This window comes from Vigna angularis, chromosome 2, assembly GCF_016808095.1.
Source record: "Vigna angularis cultivar LongXiaoDou No.4 chromosome 2, ASM1680809v1, whole genome shotgun sequence".
Classification (NCBI taxonomy): Eukaryota; Viridiplantae; Streptophyta; class Magnoliopsida; order Fabales; family Fabaceae; genus Vigna; species Vigna angularis.
In genome coordinates, this window is record NC_068971.1 from 35,041,178 (window position 1) to 35,068,505 (window position 27,328).

General features: G+C 30.7%; 3 protein-coding genes across 3 annotated transcripts; all 3 read left to right on the plus strand.

The window, feature by feature from the left end:
- The first annotated feature begins 6,679 nt into the window (after window positions 1-6,679).
- LOC108326947 (beta-glucuronosyltransferase GlcAT14A) lies at window positions 6,680-9,987 on the plus strand. The gene is made up of 4 exons (XM_017560580.2): window positions 6,680-7,458; window positions 7,653-7,731; window positions 7,826-7,941; window positions 9,380-9,987. Exons 1-4 carry the CDS (start codon window positions 6,969-6,971, stop codon window positions 9,892-9,894), a joined length of 1,200 nt encoding a protein of 399 aa, XP_017416069.1. The 5' UTR covers window positions 6,680-6,968; the 3' UTR covers window positions 9,895-9,987.
- Window positions 9,988-13,626: 3,639 nt separating this feature from the next.
- Window positions 13,627-22,469, plus strand: LOC108327524 (uncharacterized). Its single transcript, XM_017561218.2, has 15 exons — window positions 13,627-13,737; window positions 13,847-13,923; window positions 14,143-14,199; window positions 14,336-14,448; window positions 15,151-15,230; window positions 15,363-15,449; window positions 17,571-17,651; window positions 17,781-17,942; window positions 18,033-18,149; window positions 18,934-18,994; window positions 19,083-19,261; window positions 19,476-19,613; window positions 21,041-21,133; window positions 21,748-21,810; window positions 22,311-22,469. Exons 1-15 carry the CDS (start codon window positions 13,627-13,629, stop codon window positions 22,386-22,388), a joined length of 1,497 nt encoding a protein of 498 aa, XP_017416707.1. The 3' UTR covers window positions 22,389-22,469.
- A 546-nt stretch (window positions 22,470-23,015) lies between these two features.
- On the plus strand, window positions 23,016-26,320 carry LOC108328847 (uncharacterized). The gene is made up of 5 exons (XM_017562734.2): window positions 23,016-23,348; window positions 23,498-23,623; window positions 24,374-24,466; window positions 25,102-25,155; window positions 25,949-26,320. The coding sequence occupies exons 1-5, from the start codon at window positions 23,313-23,315 to the stop codon at window positions 25,982-25,984; spliced, it is 345 nt and encodes a 114-aa protein (XP_017418223.2). The 5' UTR covers window positions 23,016-23,312; the 3' UTR covers window positions 25,985-26,320.
- The last annotated feature ends 1,008 nt before the right edge of the window (window positions 26,321-27,328 follow it).

Genomic DNA, 27,328 nt, shown 5'->3' on the forward strand with positions numbered 1-27,328 from the left:
TAATATATGTTAGACGGTGATAAAGATACATAACAAAAATTAGAAATAAGAGAATAAAAGAGATAAATTTTTATATTACCTAGTAAATTAAGGATTTAAATTATTACACACTTAAACTGAGAGTTAAACATTTTTATGCGAAAAAATAAAAAAATAAATAAAAATATTAAAAAAGAGTAGAAATATTTAAATATGCGATATAAAAAATATTAAATTTACATACATAATTTAATTATAAATTCATAAAGATTCTAATATAAAAGAAATGATTGTAATATGTTAACAACTTTTTGACAATAAATTACGTGTTATTATTTTATTGATTTATTTAAATTTATTTTAAAAAAAATATTTGAAACAGACCAATCACAAGTCACTTCATAAACGTGGTAATAAAGTTGTTCAAAAAACATTTTCTTAAAAAAAATATTCTAAAGATACGAGTTGATTTTGTATTAAGTCCAATGATTAGAAAAAGAGAAAAAAATGTGTAACTAAAAAAAATATAAAAGTAAAGAGTAAGATTAATATAAATTATATATATATATATATATATATATATATATAAAGTATTTGATTTACATAAATGCAGAGACTAATAGTTTAAATGCATATCATAACATAAAAAAGAAAAAGAAAAAAAAAGTACTGGACTTTGAACTATTAATCTCTGTAAGTCAAATGCAGATACTCTTTTCATGAGTTTTACTTGGTACATTGCACATAAGATTCTAAGATTTACTTACTTCAAATATGGTTGGCTATAAACATCCCACGCTAAAATGACAACCTACAAAATGTTTAAAAACATTTTTAAATAATAATAACTTCAAGCAATTGCGATGATTAATTACAAACTCTGTTGTGCAATGATTAATTGGACCATACCTCAACATCAATGAATTGAAATTTGGGAACTTGGATATGAAAAAGAAGGTGCAATAGGAAAATTTATAGAACAATCATTGGATTGGATTAAGTAAAGTGTAAAGAAAGTGACTAAGAGGGAATACTCTTAAAACAATATTTTAAATTTCTTTCGAAGCAATTTGGAAAATCACTAGATAAAACAAATGTGATAAAAAAAATCAATAAAATAAGCAGCAAAATATTTCATTATTAACAAAATCTATAAATGTGGTGCGGTAAAACAATATAAGTTACTAATTTTCTTTATCAATGGTGTTTATAATTTTTGAAACCTTGAGAGTATGTGAAATAAATATTGATTTTCTCAATATGTTTTATTGCATATACTCAAAATAGATAATAAAAGAAGCTTGAATTTAAATGTGAGAGAAGGAAATCAATAATATGAAATTGGCAATTCGTAGAATCCTGTTTTATTTGCTTTGACTTGCCACCAAAAAAGATTTGATTCCCGTTAAATAAAGCTTACGTTTCTTCTCTGCTAAAGAAAGTTCGAATATAACCACCCAATTGTCCTTTCCTTTTGAAAGAGATAAAGACATTAAAACTAAACGTAAAGTAATAAAACTTAAAATATTTTCAAATAGAAACACCAGAGGAGTCAGTGATAAAATATTTATATCAATTCATTAACATATGTCAAACACGTTATATTGTTAAGTTCTATGCTCCTCCATGATACTCAGCTACAGCAATGCAAACGTGATAGAGAAAAGATGATACAGGGATGAGAGTTAGAAGCAAGAAGACGTAAAAAAGACTTAAGAGAAGCAAGACTTTTATTTCTGTAAATGGTAAAATCTTACTTTACAATTATCATGTGAGATCATGATATAGAAAAGGAAAAAGCAAAAAAACGAAAACATGCACAAGCTAAAACAGTTAGATGAAAAACAGAAAAACCTAAAACTAAAATCTAAGATCTAAGACCCCGTAAGCTGGCAATATTATGAGTGTCAGTTGGAAGCTAAATTCTAGATCTTGGTGTTGAAAGCCTTGTGACTAGGTGGAAAACCATGCTTTTAGTAACATACATCCATTGTATGAACATTTCTTCCACAGTTGGTGCAAATGTGTTTATTTCCTTTGTTGTTAGGAAATCCATTCTTCCTGTAGCAAACAGATAAACCATACCTTGATTTACCACAAAAAGAACACGTCGAGATGCTATTGGAAAGATTCCATTTTGGCCAATAATACACAATAGGCTAGGGTTCATGAGAAAACTATAGTCTATAGGGTTAAATTTTTTTATTTTAGATAAATCACAATAGGCTACAGTTTGGCGAAAAAATTGTAGCCTATTCATGACTATAGGCTACGGTTTTTTCATCCAACCGTAGTCTATTATGATTTTTTTTAATAAAAAGTATTTTTATTTTAGTAACTCTTATACCCTATTAAATAGCCTAAAAAATTAAGTCAAGATTTAAGAGCAAAAAATAAATCATTATGAACGAGAAAAACCTAAGAGCGTAGTGCTTGAACGCATAATGCTTAAGCTTGAATTTGTAGTGCTTGAATGACTTTGAAAAAACACTAAACATTAACACAAAAAATGGTGAACAAAGACAACAAAGAAAGAATTCTTCAAATGAACCTAAACGAAGAACAAGAAACATCTTCAAACATGATCATGGTGAATCTGCAAATGAGAGAAAAAATGAGAGACAAAGCAAAAGATAAAAGAGAGACGAAGAAGAAAAACTTGAACCATCCTGGAGGAAGAAAATAAGTAAGCAAAAACCTATTTAGGGCTTCGTAACGGCAAAGACAAAAGTGGTATGCACATGCCAAGTAAAAATGTTGAACCCCTAACCGTGTAACTCTGAATGAACCTGCGAGCAAATGAACACCCTCACCACGTCACCCCGAATGAACATAAAAAACATAACAAAAAAATGAAAGGAAGAGGAAATAAACCTTACGGAGATGTTAAAAAATGAAGAAGAATTGAGGAAAATGGAGGATAAATGTTCACAATGTTGGACAAGACGAAAAACAGCGATGCGAGATGCAACAAGAATTGGCAGGGCAAGCAAAAAGTTTACAACTTTTACCCTAGAAGCCAAGGTATAGGTTACGGTTCTCTTAAATAACCGTAACATATGCCCTAGTAGCCAAAGAATAAGTTACGGTTATTAGTAGAATCATAGCTTATATCTTGGTTTTTAGAGCAGAAGCTACGATTATTACTGAACTGTAGCCTTTGTTTGATAGAAATTGTAAAAGTACAACTACATTTTCATAATCTACATTTTTTGTAAAATCGAAAAGCATATTATGCGTAATAAAATGCGATAATTGCACTAGTGTGTAGTTATTATAAGTTGAAGAACTTACTTCTTAGAAGAAAATTCATTGGAAAAGGTCTATGTAACACTTAAGCTTCTTCCTCTTTCTACAAGAAAATGTTTCTTTATTACAAAATATTATTTCTTAAGACATAGAAAAGTAAAACCTGTGAGAAAAATGAATAATTTCAATGTATTGAGTACATTGAGATTATGAGATAGTTGAAATCAAATTTATTTATAGTTCAAAAGTTTACAAATGTTATAAATAACTAATTAATCAAAGAAAAAGTGGGAGTTAAAAAAATAAAGGATGTTATGGATTTTGTAAATAAGATACAAAAGAAGTATACAAGTAAAAGTTTAAAGTTAAACATGTTTGGTTGTATGTAGAATTCATAGATAACTTTATTGAACCTAACTAATTTAATCTTAATAGTCTATTTATGACAATCTAGATTTACTACGAGTGACAAAATGGGTCAGTCCAATCCGTTTTGGCCTAACCAACCTGTCATTGGCCTATTAAAGATGGGTCGAACGGGGCCAGCCCGTTAACACAACATGGGCTAGGAAATGTAACTCGTCCCTCCCTTGGACATTTAGCTTGTCCATTTTTTTTATGATTAAATGGACTTGGAAAAAAACTGATTTTTTTGTTTGTTTGTTTTGCTTTATCTACTTTCAATATTAGGTTAGGGACTTAGTGACTCAGTTTATTTGTTCGGTATTTAAAACCTTGATGATATAGTTAAGGTTAGTTAAGAAAATAATGAAATTCATATATGGATCAAGAGCCAGCTTGTTTCACATGATTTAACTTCCATTTTTACATGTTAAATTGGGTCATGGGCTAACCTGCAACCAATTCATTATGTGACCCAATAGGTTGACAAGCCAAATGAGTCAAACTAATACAACCTCGCGTATTAAAAAATTTAACCTTACCCACCTCTTTCTTGACGAGATGACGAGTTAGCCTGCGACCTGTTTTGCCACTCCTAAGATCTACCAGTCTATGAATATTAATGAAAATTTTGACATAGTATACCACACTTTTATTAGAATATATTTAAATGTAGATTTATGAAGGCAAAAAAATGATATTTAGAAGGCTTAATACCAATTTCAGTTCCTTATTTTGTTAGGTGTGTTCAAAATGGTCTTCCTATTTTTGAGTTGTTCAGAGTGGTGGTCCCATTTTCTGTAAAAATGGTTCAAGTTTGTAAAAATGATAAAAACGCTAACAGTGTAATGTTCACCTTAGCCAATGGTGAATGACCTGTCAAGCTATTCATTATGTGGCAAGCTCAGGTCAATTGACATGTAAATGTTAAAGCTTAAAGTTATTGACGTGGAAAAGTTAAAGTTAATGCTAAAGCAAATTACAATTAGGTTGGAAGCAATTCACCATCAAAGTTTTATTTTGGAAACAAAACCCAAAGAACCCCAAACGCAAGATCACAGATTCCAGAAACCCCAAAAGTGCAAGATCAGAATACAATTTGCAGATAATCCCAAAATGTGAAATAAGAAAACAAAACCCCAATTCAAAAACCCTAACCTCCAAATCGCATTAACAATCTATAGAGGAGAGAAACAAGACACAAGAAATTCCCAAATCATAACCCTCAATATCAAACAAAAATCCTAAAATTCGTAAATCACAAGATCACGAAGAACCTCAACCATTGCACCACACCAACTTGCAGAAAAAACAAAACAAAAACCCAGACCAAGGAAGGAAACCCAACATCATGAGATCAAAATCCCAAAAATAGAACCCCAATTCGGAGCCCTAATACGAACAAAACCAAAACAAGAAGAAGGAAAGAAGAAAGGTTTCTGCAATGCCAACCCAGAAACAGAGGAGAGGAAGGAGGAGGGTGTCTCCTTACGCGATGAGGAACCCACGTTGTTGGATTTGTTCGAGAAAAAGGAAGTCCCAAAAATGGAAGCCAAGAGTTTCTAAAACTCTGATTAAGGTAAAGAGTAAAGTACCATTTGGAATTTGAACTAACAAAAGGGAAATTAATAGATGACGAAGCTTGCCACGTAATGAATAACTAGACAGGTCATTCACTTTTAGTTAGGTAGACATTACACCATTAACGTTTTTTACGCCGTCAGCAAAAATGACCAACTTAATCCGTTTTTACAAAAAAATGAGACCACTCTAAACAACTCAAAAATAGAAGGACTATTTTGAATACAACTAATAAAATAAGGAACCAAAATTGATATTAAACCTATTTAGAATAAATATTGTTTTATACGTAATAGTCATTTATGTCCTTGTTGACTAATTTCTCCTTTTCTTTTGTAAATTGTATTGATAACTTTGCATCAGTTTTATGTGTGTATAATAATTGAGTATTTTTATTATTTTTGTAAATCCTTTTTAAGAGTATTTCAAGAAGTAGTTTATATTTATTGTTTTAGTTACATAAAAGTTATTATAATTGGATAATTCAAAATTATTAGTGAAAATTTTTGTTAAGATTGTCAGGATTATTTGGATATATATTTAAAAAGAATTGAACCCATATAAAAATTTGTGTATGTGTGATTTATCTTATCTTATTGTCTTGAATTTTTTATTCTTCTTAGTACTCATGGACTGCTACATTTGATTACTCTTATGAATAATAGTTTACGAATTTCTTTTTAATTTTTAAAGGTCATATTTTAACCCACTGACCCCTCTTGAAATTGGTATACAAAGTAAAATACAATATAGAAGGCCAACTTATAACATCATCTTTCATAAATAAATACTTCTTTACCTTACCAAGTTAAGTGTACTTGTTCAAAATTAATTATCATTTTATCAAATCTATTTTGTTTAGATGTTAAACACTTTTATTGATTTTGTACAGTCTTTTTATTCTTAATTTCACAAATTACTTTAAATAAAAATACTAATTTACAAGTAAAATTAATATATTTATTTTAAATTTTAAAAATAAAACAATGAAACGTTTAAATTAATAAGAAAAAAACATTAAATAAAATATGTGCCCATAGCTTCAGCTAGCACAATTGAACAAACACCTGATGGACACAAATTTAGAAGAAATAACGGAGAAGTAGTAGATCTTGCTCCCTCTTTCGCTAACCAATATGCAACGATTTGCCTTGTGGAATCCGTAGCAGTTTAAACACATAAAAAGTACATATGATCAATTTAGACAACACATTAAACAATGTTGTTAAGCAAATCATTTCACTACAAATGTATTTTCCGTTTTTGCTAACGCATGACAAAGCTTAGCCATGTAGATTAGGCAATAATGGCATTCTAAATCTGACCTATTCGACATGTAGACTTGTCTCCCACTAACACATTAACACGTGTAGTTCATCGAAAAGGATATGTTTATCTTTTACATTAACAGTGTTACATGGTAAAATATTGCATACAAAATGTTTGGGTTATGTTCTTTCTTTTATTCTAAGTGTAAAGTGTAAAGTGATCTCTCACTGGAATCCACTTTTTGTAATCTCAACCGACAATTCACTGACAAACGGTGGCCTTGAGTTGGAAGAAAGGAACCAGAATATGTGATGTAAACCACACTATTCCTAGTTTCACAAATTCCACCCATATTATGATGTCTTCACCATCCAACAACATTAACCACTGAACAACCTCTTTCCCTCTTATGTACTTAGCTTCTCCTCCCACCTTATCTTTCTCACACAATTTTCAATTTTTATGTTCTCTTTGCACTTTTCTCCCAAATGGGGCTCAAAATCTTCATGGCTTCCTTCATGGTATCCTCAATCTTGTTCTTTCTCATCTTCATTCCCACAAGATTGACCATACAACTCTCCAGCCTCAGGTCTGCTGTGAACTACATGAGTGTCCCAAAGAACAGCCAGGCCTATCCGGTTACTTTTGCTTACTTGATCTCTGCATCAAAAGGAGATGTTGGGAAGCTCAAAAGGTTGATGAGGGTGCTGTATCATCCAGGGAACTACTATCTGATTCATATGGATTATGGGGCTCCAGAGGCTGAACACAGGGAAGTGGCAGAATATGTGGCTAGTGATCCTGTGTTTGGTCAAGTGGGGAACGTTTGGGTTGTGGGAAAGCCTAATTTGGTCACCTATAGAGGACCAACCATGCTTGCTACCACTCTCCATGCCATGGCAATGCTTCTTAGGACCTGCCAATGGGACTGGTTTATTAATCTTAGTGCATCTGATTATCCTTTAGTTACACAAGATGGTATGGTGAGTGGCCTTATGCTATTCCATTAGGATTATCCAATTGAACTACATGAGTGTCTCAAAGAACACCAGAAACATATGAGAAACAACATTTATGTTTTGTCTGATTATTTTCGCCACTCACTTTCTTTAACTCTTTGCAACTATCTTACTAGTGTTGATTGGTGTGTGTGAACCATTTTAATCTTTCAGATCTGATCCAAGTGTTTTCTGAGTTGCCAAGAAGGGATATCAATTTCATACAGCATAGCAGTCAACTGGGTTGGAAACTGTTAGTGGCATTGCTCCTTTATTTGATTTTTCTACTTTAAGCCTTATAATTTGTTCAAAGTTATGATCTTAATGTTCTAAATACCCCATTTTAGGAATAAGAGAGGGAAACCAATGATAATAGATCCGGGGCTTTATAGCCTGAATAAATCAGAAATTTGGTGGGTTATTAAGCAGAGGAGTCTACCAACATCTTTTAAGCTCTACACAGGTATTATTTTCTCCCTAATCTCTTTGTTCTAGTGCTGTTATGGTAGTTGTGTGTACACAAGTTTAAGTTTATCTTCTGTGATTCCCTTCATCACACGCATGTGTATGTATTATTAGACATTTTCTCTTGGTATGCGGACCATGTGATACTCTGAAAGTATGTGTACAGTGACCATGCGTTGTCCCATAAAATATGGTGCACACATCAATGTCATAATTTATTGTTGTCGTCACTGCCAAAATTTCAACTTTATATGAGATCTTATCTCAGTTTTATATTCCCCCCTAGTGTAATTACTGATTGGTGTAGATTAGTATTTAATATATGTACTACTCAGCTAATAGCTAATAGAATTCTTCTTGGATTAGAACATTTTTAGAGAAAGTGCCTTTTTCATATGGTAAAAGGTCAAGTTTATGAAGTAACGCAAACCAAACTTCTGAACCTGTAAGCAACCAGAACTATATTTTATGGTTGGATCTAGAGATTTAAGACTAAACAATTATCAATGTTGTGGTGCTAGAAAAATGTCCTTTTCAAATTATAGCTCAAAAGTCACGGAAGGTAATTGAATGGTTGGTGGTGGATTGGCATTGATGTTAATGTGGCTTCAAGAACTTTACCTACCAATGTCAGATGAGTGAAACTCCACAACCTCTTCTTTAGCCATCAGACCATTCTGATTAATTCTCACATGCCTATGAATTTTGGTGAACATGAAAAAAGAAAAAACAACACAAAAAAGAAACCAACAGAACAATTTCTAAATTATCAAATTGAATAAAGGGTCTTGGAAAGCAAGTGTCAGTTTCCACTAATTACAAATCACCATGGTATTATATAACATGAGTTTAGAAGGGTATTATATAACAGAATTGCAAGGATTATACCATGTAGACTTTGTCGTTTTATGCAGAGAGATTCGATGAAATTTTGAAATTAGATTGTATTTTGTGGAAAATACAAGTGTCATAAGTTGACGATTCTAGCAATGCATGTGATTCCTTGCTGGTGCAGGATAGTAAGGGCTTAGACGGTGGATGTGTGTCTTCATTAATAGCATCTTTCCACTTTTTTGTGCTTTGTATATCTTTTCAAGACTGTCAGTCTCAATTTCACACACACACACATGGTTTAGACCCAGAATCAATTTCTCAACATAGAACAAAACATGCCAACATTTGTATAAAAAATCACATTAACTGGTGTGTTTAATGTGATTTTGAATGATTCAAGTGAACCCTAAAGGTATTTAGATAATTAGATTGTGTTAATTAGACCTCTAAACATGCATGACACAATCTGAGGGATAATTCATTGGGGGAGATACAACATTAAGGCCTATTGACATCATTCTTATACTTAGATTATGAACAGAATATTAACAATTTTCATGAGCTAACATTATATGATTCTGAATGTCCCCAAAATTCATCAGGTTCAGCTTGGACAATACTGTCAAGATCTTTTGCAGAATATTGCATAGTGGGGTGGGAAAATTTGCCAAGGACCCTGCTCCTCTACTACACCAACTTTGTGTCATCCCCAGAAGGATATTTCCAAACGGTTATATGCAACTCTGAAGACTACAAGAACACAACTGTCAACCATGATCTTCACTACATTACTTGGGACAACCCTCCAAAACAACACCCTAGGTCTCTGGGACTCAAGGACTACAGAAAAATGGTTCTTAGTAGCCGTCCATTTGCCAGAAAATTCAAGAGAAATGATCCCGTTCTTGATAAAATTGATAGGGATCTTCTGAAGAGGTACCATGGACAATTTTCCTTTGGAGGGTGGTGCTCTCAGGGTGGAAAACACAGAGCATGCTCAGCTTTGAGAACTGAGAATTATGGTGTGCTTAACCCTGGTCCAGCTTCAAGAAGGCTGAAAAATTTCCTAACAAAACTTCTCTCTGATAAATTCTTTCACAAACAACAGTGCAGGTAATAACCATATCATTTTCTTTCATTTTTATCACTTGTAAAGACTACTCAAATTTTGGTTATGATATAATCGATCACTTTCTTTTTGTCATTTCAACTTTGAGTTTTATGTGCTTAAATTAATTTCTTTTATCAAAACCATGACTACGTAATAATGGTGAAAATAATCATCACGAAGTTTAATATACATTTTCAACATTCCTAGAATCTGTATCATTATAACATGCATGAGGGCATTTTTAATGTTTGGATCTTTGCGTGTCGTAAAGCCATCATTTGATTAAATTCTTTTATAAACATTTCTCAGAAAAATAATACAATAAAATTTTATATATAAAAAAATATTAAATATGTTTTTAGTGCCTGAACTGTCAAACAATTTTGTGTTTCCTTACTTTTCGAAAATTTATTCATTTTCATTTCTTAATTTTGAAACTCTTATTTTTAGTCTTTAAAATTAAACCACTCTAAGTTTTCTTTAACGTGGAAACGGCAAACCAAGTCACTTTGTTTTTAAACGTGTCAATCTTTAAAAAGTTGCAGCTACTGTTGAGAATCCGCTCCACGGCGCCATTATCAAAAATCACTTCAACTGAATCTGTGTCTGCCATTATCAAGCCCTTGCCAACCTAAATTCAATCCCCAAACAAAAACACACAAGAAGCTTCAGAAAAACCAAAACACAAATAGAGCTTTCATTCAAAATAAAGACTTCGAAAAAAACAAAAAGCAATACAAATTTCCACTGCAACCAACAAAAGAAGAAAAAAAAAGTGAACATGTTGAAGAGAAATCGAAGAGTCGCTGGGGTGGAGACGAAGGAGGTGAAGGTGGAGGTGACGATGAAGTGGATAAAAAGAAGGAAAAAAGCAACATGGCACACGGTGGCATAAGAGCAGCTCGTCGTTTAATTTTAAGATTAAAAATAAAAGTTTCAAAATTAAAATGATGAAAATAAATTTAGAAACTAAAAACATATATAACTCATAAAAAAATTATATTAATTTTTTTATAATTTTAATGTATGTAAATTAATTTGAACTTAAGAAAAAAGATATTATCTTTTTCTTTTATAAATATTTATGAAAAGTTTTATCAACTCAAAACAATGATTTATTTTTTACAATTTTATAGATTTTAGTTTTACCCTTAATTTTTTTTATTACAAATTGCACTTTGATTTTTTTTTCGTTGAAAATAAAAGTTTAGCATATAAATATATATATATATACTAATAGCAAAATAAAAGTGATGACATATGTAGTGTAATGATAGGGTGAAATGGAGATACTTAAATGAAAGTTGAAAAAAGTTGATTATCCTATGATTTTGTTTGCTAATTTCAATTTTGTTTTTTATCATGATAAAAAAAATTCACTCGAGTAATAAAATATAATAGGTACAAGAATAAGTAAATCATAGTGCATTACGTAATTAATTATATATGCCCAGAATATATTTAACCATGAATACCACCTTCAACAATAAAATATAATATGTAAGATGTTATGTTGTATATAAATTTGATGAATAATTTATTTCTTTAAACATAATTAGGCAATATATAATTAAGATCAAATAATACCATGTTGATTAACCATGTGAGATGAAGTATAAATGATCTAACCACCTTTTAATAGTGTCTCAGTATTTTTCTTAATATTTATACAGAATCAAAATCACCCCAAAAACATTTGAATATTGTAATATGACATTTCTGTTTTAAAACAAACTATTGTTTACATCTAAATGTAATTTCTTAGTTCTTTTTTGTCTTCTAGAGTTTCCTAAAAACAATATTGTTTTAAATTACTTGAAAAATCATTAAAAATTTAAGAACTGTATGTAAATATATGCTATTAAATGTAACACATCAAATATATACTTTGTATATTGTTTGGAGAAAGAATAAAAAAATAGTAATTATTTGTTACCTATGTAAGTTAGTGGAAGTCTTATTGGAATAATCATGCACAAGATCGGTAAAAAGAAAAGAAAATATTTTTTATCATGAGAAAAACATGTTTTCTCAAGTCCAATCTGTTTTTTTATTAGATTAGTAAGTAACCTTGTTTTTCGTATTTTCAAACTGATAGATATTTGACATAAAATTGGTATATTCGGAAATTATAAACAATAAAAAATAAAAAAAATGGACGTCGAATGAGAATTTTTTTTGGGCTTGGGTGGGGTAGCCTTTTAGACTCTCAACATAATTTGGTTATTTCTTAATGCACTCCATAATTTTTAACTACACCTTGCACTTTTCAAGATAATGTTTTATCATTCCTAATTCTAGAAGTTTTCCAATAAATTTTCTGAAATTTTCAAAACAGGATTTTCAGATCATATTTCTAAAATAAATATTTTAGAACAATATTCTAGAAAAAAAATAATTCAGAACTAATGATACCTTTCAAAATAAAATTTATGAAATAAGCTTTCCGAAATATAAATGTTACCTTTTAGAATAAACTTTAGTTTTTAGTTTTTTTTAAAGGAGTTTTTTATCATCTTGTTTTCAAAGAGTGACAATGAAAAACGAAGGTACAATGATATTTTTCTCTTAGTATAGAATTGCAGTGTGTTATAATAAAAGTGCACGAAGAAAATGTCTATCATTTTTAATAGCCCAAATTGAATAAATACTATTATCAATGTCCTATTTTTTCAGATGAATAAAATTTATTTTAAAAGAATCATAAAAAATGTGTTTGATTAATTCTAAAAATGGTAAATAAAGAAGAATGAGATACATTTTTTTGAAAAAAATAAAAAAAATTAATTAACTTTTTTTTTATAACTAAAAATTAATTAACAAGTTGAATTAAAAAAATATATAACAGTGAACTTTTCTTGAATGTATATATGATGACGAAAAGAATAAAAAACAAAATAAAAGATGAAAAAGCAAGAGGAGAAAAAGAAAAGACTTTGAATTAAGGATGACAACGGATTGGGTAAGACACGGATAGTGTTTATCCGCAATCCGATCCGTCGGATAAAATTATATCCGAAACTCGACTTGCTGGATATCCGTCTTAAAAAAATCCGTGGATTTTTTTTAACCCGCAGATATCTGTTGGATATCCGTTTTCAACCCGCAAATATTATAAAAAAATTATTTTTTAAGTTTTTAAATGAAATCCAAATTAAATTTAAAAAAAATACAAATAATATTTAAAATATATTTCCAAATAAAGTCAATGGATAAGTAAAAGTACTTTAGATAGAGGTATGCCTTTCTTAAATCTCAGTGTCTTTCTTAAAAAAAATACAAATAATTTGAGATGCAGTATATCTCCAATCACGTCAAAGGACTTTAGATAGAGGTATGCCTTTCTTAAATCTCAGTGTCTCACGCTGTATTTTGATTAATTAATCCTCTGATTTGCATAAAATACTGCATCTCAAATTGGCTAATTATCAAACATATTGCTATGTTGGTCCTAAATCTGTCCAGTTCAGCTATTTTCTTCTGGTTGCTCCTAAATCCTTTCAAAGTTGCAGTCCAATAATAAATTTTAATTTAATGTTTAATATTTATTCAATGATAAAAAAATCTAGTATTTTTTATGTTCACACAGCCAATGCAATCAATTGATTGTGGACCACCCTTATGGGAAAACCATGTCTAGAAGAGAAATTTGGATAGTTTTTCTTAGTGCTTATGTGTTATATGATTATGAGTTTGATTACTGTTAATAATTTCATGCTTGTAATTATTTGTATTCCTATGTGCCAATTTCTTTTTGAGTTCACAGCTCATGAAGAGATTAAAGTTCTAAGTTGTGGCCTTGGAGTTCAGGATGAACATATGGCTGACCAAGCACTGACCTTTTATAAAGTATGTCACATTTTCGACCAAACTCATTTTAAACTTGCTTTTATTTTTTGATACACTTTTGAAAAATAATTTTTTTCATTTAACTAATCATTGACTTTTCCTATTGAAGATGGCGCTTCATCAAAACTTCACTCGTGGACGTAAATCAGAGCAAGTACAGGCTGCTTGTCTCTATATTGCATTTCGGTATGAGTTCTATTTCGGCATGAGTTCTATACTGTGTTAATGATGTTTGTTTATGAGCATTTAATTGGTAGAGAATAGTGCTCTACGACTGTGGTTGAAGAGCAATGAGTTCAATGGATTGTACTTTTCACCTTTGATTTAGCATAATGAGTCTACTATACTGGTCGTATTGCAACATTTTCTTTTTTTGTGCTGAAATTGTTTTTCCTTTTCTTGCAGGCACAACAACAAGCCGTACCTTCTTATTGATTTTTCAAATTATTTAAGAATAGATGTGTGAGTATGGTTTTCTTTGTTATTGGAGTCTACTGGTTATATTTCTCCCATATTTTAGTTAATGTTTTGTCAATGTATCCCTGTTTTTTGTGTTTCTGATTGTTGCTTTGCTTCTATTCACGTATTGGATGTGCAGTTATGCTCTAGGATCAGTTTTCTTGCAGCTTTGTGAAGTGCTGAGTCTTGGAGAGCACCCAATTGTTCAAAAGCCTATTGATCCTAGCCTTTTTATTCATAGATATACTAAAAGTGAGTGTTTTCTTTTCAGCTCAGTTTGTATAAGCGGATAACTAAAACATTTTGTTGGTTGTGTGTGGTGAATTTTAAGAGAGAGAGAGAGAGAAAACAAATCGTTTAGAGAGAATTTAGAAAATGAGAACTCTTTATAGACCTAGTGGAGACTATCTCTCTGATTATAATGAGTGGTGCGACTTTTTGGACATTAATAGGGATGAAGATTAAATGCATTTTTAGTGCATGATGCACGAATCCCACACACCCTGTAATGATGTACTTCCCGCTAAAGCATTTTAAGCTTTATGATTGTTAGCAAATAAATACTCTCCTTTGATAGTGTTCACTTGCAAGACTTTATTCTTGTTCCTTTCTCATATTCTAACCTTCAAAGATTCCTCTGGACCTATGATAGCAATAAATAAATTGAGAATATAGAAGGGAATTATTTGTTGGTTTATGTTTATTTGAATATGAAATTAAATTCCTGATATGGAATGAGAATTTCCTTCCATATTTTATATGTTTTTTTTTTCTGTTAATAAAAGTATAAGTAATTCAGATTATCAAACTTGTATCTTTTAGTGCAAAAATGTATTCATCATTCTTTTGGCAAAAGTTAACCTGGTTTGGTTTAATATATTTTTTATTTTAAATTTTATCCAGTTTATTTTCTTTGACCTAGGAGAAATAATAGATTAATGTCATGTCATGTAGATTTGATTAAGCGAGGGAGTAAGGCGGTCTCTGATACTGCTCTGACCATTGTTGCAAGTATGAAACGAGACTGGATGCAGGTATCTTAACCTTGTTCTAGCATTGTTCTTAGTTATGTTTTTAGTTTGGACAAAGGAAGCCTTAATTTGGGATGTGTGGAGTATAAACTTTTTTTATTACGAGGATGTTGAATTGCTAATGTTAGAAAACAGACAGGAAGGAAACCTAGTGGTCTATGTGGTGCGGCATTATACATTTCTGCTTTTGCACATGGAATTAAATGCTCTAAACCCGATATTGTAAGTAATGATAAATTTTCCTACCTTGTAACTTATTTTTTATTATTATTGTAATATGTTGCTTTCTGGGTATTTTTTTTACAAGATATACAGTTCCTCATAAGTGTTGAAGATAATCAATAAATTTATTCATAATTTATTGATTTCTGTTTTGAAATTCATTGGCATGCTTGATTAGAGATGCTCTTTCTTCTCGCTTTTGATATATGTTTCATTGTTATTATTTACAATGTTCTCCCTATCACAAACATCAATTAAAAAAAAAGTCTTCTAACTCTCATGACATGACAATATATAGACTTTCACAAAAGGTATTTATTGAATATGGTAAAAACTATGTATGAGATTAATCTCTTTGTGTTGAATATAAACATAAAGTCTTTTATTTATAATAGAAGAAATATGGACTAAACCCAAAATACAAATAAAACATAATATGAAACTAATTAAAGATAAAAGATAAAGATAATATATAGATAATATATCTAACACATCTCATATCAGATAATAGCTACTTGTTAACTAGTTAACTATTTTTGTGTTTATTTTTCTTCCTACCTTCAAGACACTCCTTTTTCCCTTGCCTATCATCCATGAAAGTGACAAAATAATAGTAGCGTAAAGTTGAAAGAAAGCAACTTGGACCCTAAATGTGAACCAAAGCACAAATGTTAAGCACTTTTATTGGCTAGATGACTACAAATACAAGCAACGTGTTTTCCTAAATGACAAGAGTCAATAAAGAGACAATTTTGGAGAATATTAGTGGTGGAAGTTGATATAATTCTTTTGACTTATGTCGATGCATGGATACAATACGTATTTGACATGGCGATAAGCTTATTTTTAAAATAATAAGATATGATATGTGATATATGCATATTTAAAAATATATAAAAATTCTTAAAAACATAATAAATATATGATTTCTATTGTATGAATTCAAATTAAAATCAAATGTATTGAACAGTGTCAAAATAAAAAAATTATACTTAATTGTGATCATAAAAATATTACTGCTTTATAGATTAGATACTTCATTGATAAGTGTCGATAAAGTATCCTAAAGTATTGGATATATGTTAGACACATACGTATTTGATAGATAAACTTATTCTAAAAATAATAGGATACGATACATGATATATGTTAGAAATGAAAATTCTTAAAAGCATAATAAATATATGATTGCTATTGTGTAAATTCAGATTAAAATCAAATGTATTGAGCATTGTCAAAATAAAAAATTATAAGTTATTGTCATCATAAAAGTATTATTACTTTATAGATTAGATACTTCATTGACAAGTATCGGTAAAGTATCGGATACGTGTCAGGAACTTATACCTGATACAAACTAAAGTATCGGTGCATCATTTTATGCACTACACCATTACGTGAAACAATCTTGGGCTAGAACAAAGTTATGAACAAAAAGAATAGAATAATCAAGAGTGATGTTGGCTTGCTAAAGGATGCTAAATTAATTGACAGCCAATAACAGTAAGTGTTAAATCCAAGTAAAGGTTAGGAAAGGGAGGAGTTTGCTAATGCCTTAAAATTTCAGTTGAGAGTCATCTACCAAGCTTACAACAATTCCTATTATTTGTGCTACGGTTGATTTATCCTTTTGTATCATGTGTCTGGTATTATTTTAAAAGTCATACAAATTGTTAGAGTAAATAGTCTTAAGCAGAATTTATTGTAAAGGTGTTGTTTGCTTTGTGTTGTACTTAGTTCCAAGATATATCTTTTCATATTCTCTTCTCTTTCTTCTCATACATTGTATCTGATGTATACAAAGTTATTATAAATGTGATCCTAAGAGAGGGAAATCCACTCTCAAATTTATTTAATTCCTTTGTGTTTTTCTCAAGTCAAGTTTTCCTTTGATTTTAGTATTACATTTTATATCCTATTTACGATTAAGAATATCTATTCTTGAAGAGAATTGCCATAATAGCAGTGACATATTTCACAATCTTCTGCATATACTAGTTACACATTTGCTGATGTAATTGTTGCTTCACTTGACTATTCATCTAACTTTCAAGGATATTACTTGAGCCTTAATATTTTTTTTATATTGGATGTCCGTTGATTTTCTAATTTTCAATGCAGCTTAGAATCGTCCATGTATGTGAAGCAACATTGACCAAACGATTGGTTGAATTTGAGAATACGAAATGTTCTAGCTTGACAGTATGTTTCTACTTCCTTTTAATGACATGGTCTATTATGATACTGATGTGTTTTAAGACCAGTGGTTGAATTCACTATCTTAGATTTGACAGTGAGTAAACATTTTTCATGAACCTTTTATGGTTATAGGTTGAGGAGTTGGATACATTGGCAAAGGAGCAAGAAAACAATCCAACAGTAATGCCAGAAGGTGAATTGAAAGGGGTTACTTCGAAAGATCTACTATGTGAGCGCAAGGACAGTGGGGCTTCCCATTTTGCACTTGGATTGTGTGAAGAATGCTATAAGGACGTGAGTACTTTCTTCATCATCAAGATGGTTTCCTTTCTAAGCTACATTGCCTTTTGGCATTGACTATTGAATTGATTGATATGCTCACAGTTAGATAAGCTCTCTGGTGGACTTGGTGGTGGTTCGGATCCTCCTGCATTCCAGCGTGCTGAGAGGGAAAGAGAGAAAAGGGCACTTCTCAAAGAGAGTGTTGATGAAGCATGTGATGTAAGTTTTCCTTGACTTGGTATTGTGTGTGGTAGTTTGTTTTTTATTTACAGGTATTCTTTTTAATTTTTCCTTTTCTCTGTTTTAACTTTTTGCATTAAAAGATTCATAATATTCACTAGGGCTTGCTTGTACAGAAAGAAGCAAAATTATTTGTATTGCCTCATAGTTAAATTTCTAAAAGAATTGATATAATTGGAAAAGTTTAACGATTCATGAACTAAATAAGGTCTGTACATTCATATTATTTTCTTAAAATTTGAGTTTCATCTTTGAAGAGGAAAGAGAATCTATGTCCACAAAATCACTCCAGAGACAAAAACATACTGGTGCCAAATATCATTACGGAACACCAAACCCATACTTTAAGTTCCTTAAATAGTACTGATCAAATCAAATTACTATTCTACTTGTACCTGATGCATCCATCAGAAGAGTACGAGATGCGATAGAGATCCAGCAAAATAGTAATTTTTATTTGCGCATGTTCACACACTGTCTAGTTGATATCATGATATTGTAACCCCTCATTAGCAAGAATACTCCTGAGAAGAGCAGCATTAACAAAAATGTGGCCATGTAGAAACTTTAACTTTCATTTAGTTCTTTATCTTATATGAAACCATTCTTCAAGCAGTGATCCAGACATATGGTCATCTGAAATTAATTCCAATTTCCAGACAACTGTATGTTTTTGCGAACAACTTGGCTCATAAATTTTAGATGTGACCCATATGCATGCACGACTTCTAAATCTTTATTATTTTCTGGTACTTTTGGTCAGTTGGCGAATGCATCAAATGATCAGTTTAAGAGCCATAGAGAAGATTTGCCTGTGCCAGAAGGTATTGGTGGGTGCTCTTATTTCATTCACTCTGCTAGCATGTTAGATTTCCTCTGTATTCATTCCTATTTGCACAAAAATGCTTTTAGGGGCTAATGTTGCTCATGAGTCCATTAAAGATGGTGAATATGATGATTCATTTAGAGAAGATGAATCAGAAACTTTATCTGATATTGATGATGAAGACGTTGATTTATACATTCATGATGAGAAGGAGAGGAAGATCAAGAAGATACTGTGGGAAGCAGTAAATCGGGAGTATCTTGAGGTAAAGAAATGGTATCTACTATTTTTTGGTTCTAGTTGGTTCTAGTTGTGCTAGATAAATTTGTTTTAGTTTCTTTTCACTCTGTATCATGATTTGAAGTCGTCATTCAGGAGTGGGTACTGTTACTTGTACTTCTTGTCCTTGGTTTTCTGTTTAACTTTATTTGGAAGCTTAATCTGCACTGGATCTCACTCAAGTTTTATGTTACTTTCAGGAGCAGGCAGCCAAGGAAGCACTTGCAGCAGCTAATAAGAAAGCTTTTGAGGCAAATTTTGAAAACTGTTCAGAGGATTTACTTGCACCAAGAGAGCTCGCTGCATCTGCTTCTGAAGCTGTGGCAAAATCCAGAAAGGTCCTTTTTGAATTTTTTTTGATACGTTCTTACTATTAAATTATACCACAATTAACTTGAGATAACAAATCCATGAAATATAGTTAGATTTTTATCTCTCATTACATAAACCATGTCAAGAAGTGTCATATCAGTTTGATTTTAATCTATGCTTTGTTAATTCATTCGATGTTTAATGAACATAAAACATGATTTCCTTAAAAACTATTGCTTATAGATTTTGGCTTATCAGTAGTGAGTTTATTTGATATTTGATGTTCATTAACAATGTATTTCTCAAAATTCATCGGTTAGATTGATCACCTATAATAAGTTACATAATTGTCCTATTGTTACAATCGTTTATTTGCGTTGAGTGATAGTATTAGTATGTTTCGCATGTTTGGCCTTAGTTTGGAATGAGTAAGCTATCATATAAAATTTTGGGAAAGTGGTCATTACCACTGAAAAATTAGTTTGTCTAAATTTGAATCAGGGAAGCATGGACACTGCTAAGAATACTAGGAAAGACACTGTATATTGATTTTACATGTAAAACTTTCTCCAGAGAGTTCCATGGTCTGGAAGGTTTAATTTAGAAGGGGGAAGGCAACAAATTTACCCTCAGCCATGTTTTCAAGGTTGCAGGTTTATATGCATTGTTTGAATTGTCGTTTGAAAAGGGGACTCTATCCCGGGTCTTTGAGGAGCTGCAAGATCTAGAATTGTTTTTGTTGGAACTTAAGCTGTTTTCCCCCTATTGTTGATAAAATCGAGCCATTAATTGGATGTTCTATCAGCTTCCCAATGTTAGTGTGCATGTATTTGATGTTTGCAATTTCTGTTCTTGTTTAGTGAGAGGTTGCAATTGCTGCAGTCCTAATGTCAGGAATGAGATGCTATTTGTTGTTTAGAGGTCCAAGGTCTGATGAAGGGAGAATTTGATTTCTAACACCCACAGGCCTGATTCCTATGAGTGTACTTTGTTGAGTTGGACCCGATTCATATATCGAAAGAGATTAGATTATTGAGATACTAAGAATTTCTGGTCTTGGAATTGTATTGTATGACCTAGTTTGGATAAATTTCTCTCGGAATAGAAAGAGTAAATAAGAAGGTTATGACTATATGCATTAGTTAAAATCAGCTATTTACTTGTATATAAACTACGAGACTAATGAAATGGAAGCCTGAGATGCATTGGGAAATTGAAAGCAGCCGCATTACGAAGTTAGTGAGTTTGGCAGATGAATTGATTCAATTTGTGATTTGCAAATATTTTTGTAATTGTTTTACTTTCAAATCGAGTATGCTTATCAATATACATTTTAATGGGTGTAGAGTGGATCCAATAGTTATGCATTGTTTTTTGTTTACGCTGTACGATTCATGCTGCAAGACTTCAAGCTTATAATTTTTTTTTGGGTTTGTTGAATACACTATTTCAGGAAATGAAACAGAGACGAGCCAATGAGGCAAAAAATATGGGGCCAGCTCGATCTGCTGCAGAGGCCTTCGGCCAAATGTCTAATGAAAAAAGGGTATTTATCTATTCAACAATAAACATGCATTTTCTCTATATATTGTTACAGCCCATTTCCATTGTATATTTGTAAAAAAATAATAGGTAACTATATGCATATATCCGATACAAAGGGGGAGTTTTGTAAATTGCAGTTTTTTAGGATAAAAATATCTTCAAAATCTCATTATTAGGATAAAATATCTTTAAATATTGTTTCTTTATTATGGAGTGATTGATTGTTTTAAAATGAGGCATCCGGAATGTAATTCATATGATCGCTATCAATAAAATTATTTCTTGTTTCCACGTGTAGTCCAGTATAAAAACTTTAGGGGTAAAAACCTAAAAAAGAAAATATGATAGGAAAGAAAAAAGCAAGGTCTTTCGAAGCATTGAGTAGTGTTGGAGTACTCACTGTTGCTTTGACCTTGTATGTCGTGCTCATTGAGCATTTGGATTTAGGGCTTTTGTTGTGTATCCTTAATAGTTTAGTTTGTTTTATTATGTGCATGCAGCTTTATTTATAAAATCCTTGAGCAATATAATATATGACTCAGTTTTTTTAATTATCAAGTTAATATCTTCTGAAATTGTTTATATATAACTAAAACTACTTGTTTGCTTGTGTAGCAATTGCAGAGTCTGAAATCTAAAGTCAATTTTGATCGCCTGGGTGAATTATTTAATGAACTGGTACTTCTCTCTAGAACTTATTTGCTTCATATCACATGTAATATTGACACGCTTTAAGTGCCACTAGCACCCGAAAATATTACGTATTAAAACATGATTTTGATAAACTTCTCAGTAGACATTGACAAAAGAAGAAATACAAAAGTGAAATGAATTATGTTTAAAATTAGCTTATGCATAATGTAAAATCATCTTTTTAGGTAAGCTAATGATTTTGGCTTCTAAAAAACCTAATTTTGACTTGTTAAAAAGTCAGTTTTTGTTTGTAAGAGAAGTTTACTTCAATATTTTTCTCCTATACTTGTTTATTGAAAATCCTGTCCAATCAGGCCTACATGCTTTTTCTTATCTGCCTGTTTTCATTCTTGATTTACTTCATGTCAACATGTTCAAAAGACAAATTTGGAAAGATGTCTTCTGACAATTAACCTATACTATTCTTTAAATCAAGACATTGAATTTTTCTTGAATCTAACTTTGTTTCTAATATTATCAAACAGGAAAAAACGGATGATCCCAAAAAAGAAAAGAAAGCACGATTTGATCCGCCCCTAGATAATCATGACAACTTACATTGAGCGATTCTTCCAACCTATACTTTATTTTGTAATACGTACTCTTTGTCAATTTTTCTATTGATTCAAATGAATTGGAAATCATAAAAAATGGTTAGTGTTATATTTTGTTCCACATTTATAGAAGTAGTTATTATTCTTATGTTTTATTAAAATTTGATTTCCATCTTTAAAATAATGATAATTTAGTTCTATATATTTTAAAATATTAAAAATGGTCTATATTTTCAAAATCTGAAAAAATTGTATTTTCTTTTAGTTATTAACTTAATTATTTGAAAAATCACTGTTTTGTAATATTTTAAATTAAACTATTGATATTTATAAGAATAAAATATAATTTGCTGTAACATGTATATTAATTTATAATAAAATTACTTTAATTTTTATTAAATTTGTTTGATTACATCTCACAAATTTAGATTGCAATATATTATTCGATTATATAGTAACTATGTCGGTCATGTATTAATATTGGTAAAATGTGATAAAGTTAAAACACATACTAGAATTAGAATATATTAAATAAGATTAATCGAGATAATTAATTACATAAATCAAATCAAATATATCATAAACATGATATAAATATTATTGCATTTAATGGTGTTTAGATTGTCTTGAAGGTGAGAATGTATTATGTAGACCTTCTAATCGAACAAGAAGAGAAGTAACCATATAGAAAGAGTAAAGTGAAAGCTAAAACCATGTTTGGAGTGAAAAATCATTTAATTTCAATTCTTTTCTTCATTACTATATATTTTTTATTTTCTAAAATTACATTATTTTAATAGAAATACGTAACATACATTATTTAGTGGATTTGATGATTCACTTAGAGAAGATGAATCAGAAACTTTGTCTGATATTGATGATTGTGACATCGATGTGTATCTTCACAATGAGGAGGAGAAGAATATCAAGAAGATGCTGTGGGAAAGAGTTAACCGAGTGTATGTTATGGTACATAAATTTATCTGCTGTTTTCCAGTTTTTGTAGTGCTAGAAAGTTGTCTGTATCTGTAAGTTTTTTCAATTTTTATCATGATCTGAAAGTCAAATTCAGAAGAGGCTGCTTGTATCTTGTAATTTAACTTGATCTTTTATTTCAGGAAGAGGCAGCCAAGAAAGCAGTTGCAACAGCTAATAAGAAAGCTTTTGAGGGAAATTTTGGAAACTGCTCAGAGGATTTCCTAGCAGCAAGAGAGCTAGCTGCAGCTGCGGCAAAATCCAGAAAGGTACTTTTTGACATTTTTGAGGTTCTTATTTTGAATGTATACCACAAGTAACTTACGAGTTGAGAAAAAATTTCATGAAATCCACTGCTAAGAATTTTAGCTCTCATTACATAAATCATATGAAGAAGTGTCACGCCATTTTTATTTTAATCTAGGCTTTATCATACAGCATTTCTCATTTAAAATATGATTTCAGTGATATATAAAATAAACTATTGGATACTAGATTTTAGCTTATTTGAAATTTGATTAGCATGAACTATTATTTTTTCTCGATTCAATGGATGGATCGATGAAGATCACATAATAAGTTACTCAACTCAATGGTTGAAGTGCTTCAATTTCTTGTACTGGTACTGATGTACCCTTGCCGTTCTTGGGTATTCTATCAGCTCCCCATGAAGAATTTCTGGTCTGTCATTCTATAGTATGTACTATTTACTAGTATCTAAACAAGAGGACAATGAAATGGAAGCCTGAGATGCAAGGGAAATTTTGTAGGAGCAATTCTAGGAAGTTGGTGAATCTAGCAAATGCACCGAAGTCAATTTTTTTATTAACATAATGTATTTTTAATTGTTTTAATTTCAAATTGATTATACTCCTCCATATACATTACAACGGGAGTGCTAGTAGGTGGTCCAATAATTCTGGATTTTTTTTTGTCACCATAGTATAATTAGTACTGCATAAACTGATGCAAAACTTCAAGCCTTACATTGTCTTAGTTTCTTAAATTTACTATTCTAGGGAATGAAGCAGCGACGAGCCCATGAAGCAAGAAACATTGCGCCAACTCAATCTGCTGCAGAGGCCTTCGGCCAAATGTCTAATGAAAAAAAGGTAATTTATTCAACAACAAAAGTTCATTTTGTTTAGATGTTTGTTCTACAGCAGAGGGAGATAAAAGGGGAAATGATTTTCAGTGTGAGTACCTGGTGGCTGAGATGTCTCTTTCTTGTTGTCGTGATGATGGTAGAGTAAGTGGTGGGGGTGTTTTTGGAAAGAAATTTTGACACCTTAGTAGTGTTCACCAAGCATCAGTGCTGTGAATTGTAACTTTTCTGCACATTTCTTCATTTTCTTTTCTAAAATATATTATGTGACGAAATAACCTTAGAGGTAAAAACTGAAGAGGAGAGATATGCTTGTAAAAAGCATTGGAAACAAAAGACAATGCCTATCTAAGCAATGAGTTGTGTGGGGAGTGCCTATAGTTGTTTTGAGATTGGATTCCCTTGTTCGTTGAGCATTCCAATTTAACTTTAAGACTTCTTTGTTGCCATCTTTTTGAGATAGAGATGGGGTAACATCTGCAATTCTCTATGATTTAGTTTGTTTTACTATGTGTGTGCACTTTTCATGATCAAATCCGTGATCAATATATGATTAATTTTGGTTATTTTAGTAGTCAACATAAGATCTTCAGAAATTGTTTATGTATACTAACAATACTTGTTTCATTGTTTTATTTGCAGAGTTTCAATTCTAAAGTCAATATAGATCGCCTGGAGGAATTATTCAATGATATGGTAATTCTCTTTAGAACTGTTTTACTTTTTGACACATGTAATATTGATACACTTTTAGTTCCACCAATAAGAAAATATATATTTGATATTAATGTCTTAATAAACTTTTTTATAAGAGGCAAAAGATAAAAAAAAAAAATCAAATTTCTCAAATTAAAATAGTTTATACATATGTTAGTTTATCTTAGTTCTTCCATTTGGCTTGTTTGACTCCAAAAGTTGATTGACTTGTGTGTATGTCAATTTTAGTTCATGAGGGAACTTTAACCTTTTTTCTTTCTTGTAAGTGTTTCTTAATATTCAGCTTGTCTGTATCTTTTGTTTCATACTGTAATCATTCAAATTACGAATCTCATTTCTTAAAGATACTTAAAGCATAGATCACTCAATAATCTGTTACTGCTTCATTTCTTATGTATTGAAAGTTTCATTGACATTATAACAGTAAATGGAAGCTGCTTGCAAAGTTGGCACTTGATTAATCTTAAATACCTCCAGGGCTTATATGTTTGATAAAGCAATTTCTTTCTTCTCTTTTATTAAGTTTTGAAAGTTGTGAGTGGAAACTTGTTTTGATTATATGCGTTTGAATAGTTTAGTTTGGTAGATAGGTTTTATGTGATTTGTAATTTTCTTTACATTCATCACATGATTTTGCTTTATATGCGTGACATTTCATTATTGATTTACTAGATAGATTTCTACTGACAATTAACCTATGTTATTCTTAAAATCAAGGCATTGGACTTTTCTCCAATTTAAATGTTTTTTCAATATTATTATAACAACACAGGAGGAGAATGAGATCGGACCAGCGGATGATTACTGAAACGTTACAAAGTGCCCTTTCTGCTTTTATTATCTGTTGTTTGCAGTTGCTATTCAGCATGGCTGGCTGCTGAACAGAAGATTGCCAGAGACTGAATTCTTTTTGTATGCTGAGTTTTTCCTCCTATTTTCTATTCACTCATCGCATGCATTTGCCAAAATTTTGGAAGTTTTTTGACGAGGAAATTGTTAGGTAGGTTTATCAGCATCACTCTGTTTTGACACAAAGCAATGGTTTGGTTGTGTTTCATATCAAAAGTCTACTTAACAAACCTGAATAGAATGTGTTTTGTTATAATAGGCAATGAATTCAAAATGAAGGAAGGTGTTGAAAATATATTGGAATTCCTACATTTATTAAGTTATAATTTAAAAGTAAAATTTCACTTTAGTTTTATGAACATGTATAGAAAGAGCATTTTATGAATGAAATTACAAATAATTCTTTTATTCCAAAAAATAATTGAGATATCTTAGAATCTTTTCCAAATAATATATTGTGTTTTCATAACATTTGGCAGGTTGTTTTAAATTTTTTGGATCATAACGCTATACTTGAAACTTTGATAAACACTAATGAAAATATAGGGGTGGCCACGATTGTGTTTACCTTAATGCAGTAAAGGAAAACGACAACGATTATTTTCGCCCATAAGCAGCGGTTCCCAGAATCGAGGCAGAAAGGGGTAGCTAGTGCTTTACAAAGTTAAACTAATAATAATGTACAAAAGTATAAAACAATTTAGAAGCATAAACTTAGAACTTACTATATCCTAATATCTACTACATATTATTATATAAGTGAATTATATATTTAGCCAGTGCTTTCTTCACGAGTTTAAGTGACTTCTCTGGAATTGGAGCAGTCATATTGAATCTCTGTATAAAAAACAATGATTTCAATTAGTGTATATGAAATCTAAACTATAGAGAAGATAAAATTCAAACCTAAATATTATTGTGTGCAATCCACTTGTGTAATGTGCATGAATAGTGGTCATGATCAAAAACATGACGTAGTAACCACATTAATATGACCCTGTTTGTTTATTATTACACTACAATATATCATTATAATTATAAAATGTTAAGTAACATCATTGGAATGGTACAAAATGTAACAAAGTATGGACTAAAATATCAAAGCTTAAGGGAAACCCATGCAAGCTTTTTAGCTGTTGTAGTAGATCTCCCAGATAACATAATATGTGTTGCAAGGAAACTATTAAAAAAATGCTTTAGCATACATTTATATAACAAAGAAAGTTGAAACATTGAGGTTCTTACCAATCTACTACATTATAAGAGGGTTGGGAGGAGTCTTGTGCAATGAACAAAATCACAT

Coding starts and splice junctions, on each gene's coding strand:
- LOC108327524 (XM_017561218.2), top strand. CDS start 13,627: ATGTGCCAATTTCTTTTTGAGTTCACAGCTCATGAAGAGATTAAAGTT. Junction 15,231..15,362: donor TGAAACGAGACTGGATGCAG/GTATCTTAACCT, acceptor GTTAGAAAACAG/ACAGGAAGGAAACCTAGTGG. Junction 19,614..21,040: donor CTGTGGCAAAATCCAGAAAG/GTCCTTTTTGAA, acceptor ACACTATTTCAG/GAAATGAAACAGAGACGAGC.
- LOC108328847 (XM_017562734.2), top strand. CDS start 23,313: ATGCTGTGGGAAAGAGTTAACCGAGTGTATGTTATG. Junction 23,349..23,497: donor TTAACCGAGTGTATGTTATG/GTACATAAATTT, acceptor CTTTTATTTCAG/GAAGAGGCAGCCAAGAAAGC. Junction 25,156..25,948: donor AGGAATTATTCAATGATATG/GTAATTCTCTTT, acceptor ATAACAACACAG/GAGGAGAATGAGATCGGACC.
- LOC108326947 (XM_017560580.2), top strand. CDS start 6,969: ATGGGGCTCAAAATCTTCATGGCTTCCTTCATGGTATCCTCAATCTTG. Junction 7,459..7,652: donor TCCTTTAGTTACACAAGATG/GTATGGTGAGTG, acceptor TTAATCTTTCAG/ATCTGATCCAAGTGTTTTCT. Junction 7,732..7,825: donor AGTCAACTGGGTTGGAAACT/GTTAGTGGCATT, acceptor ACCCCATTTTAG/GAATAAGAGAGGGAAACCAA.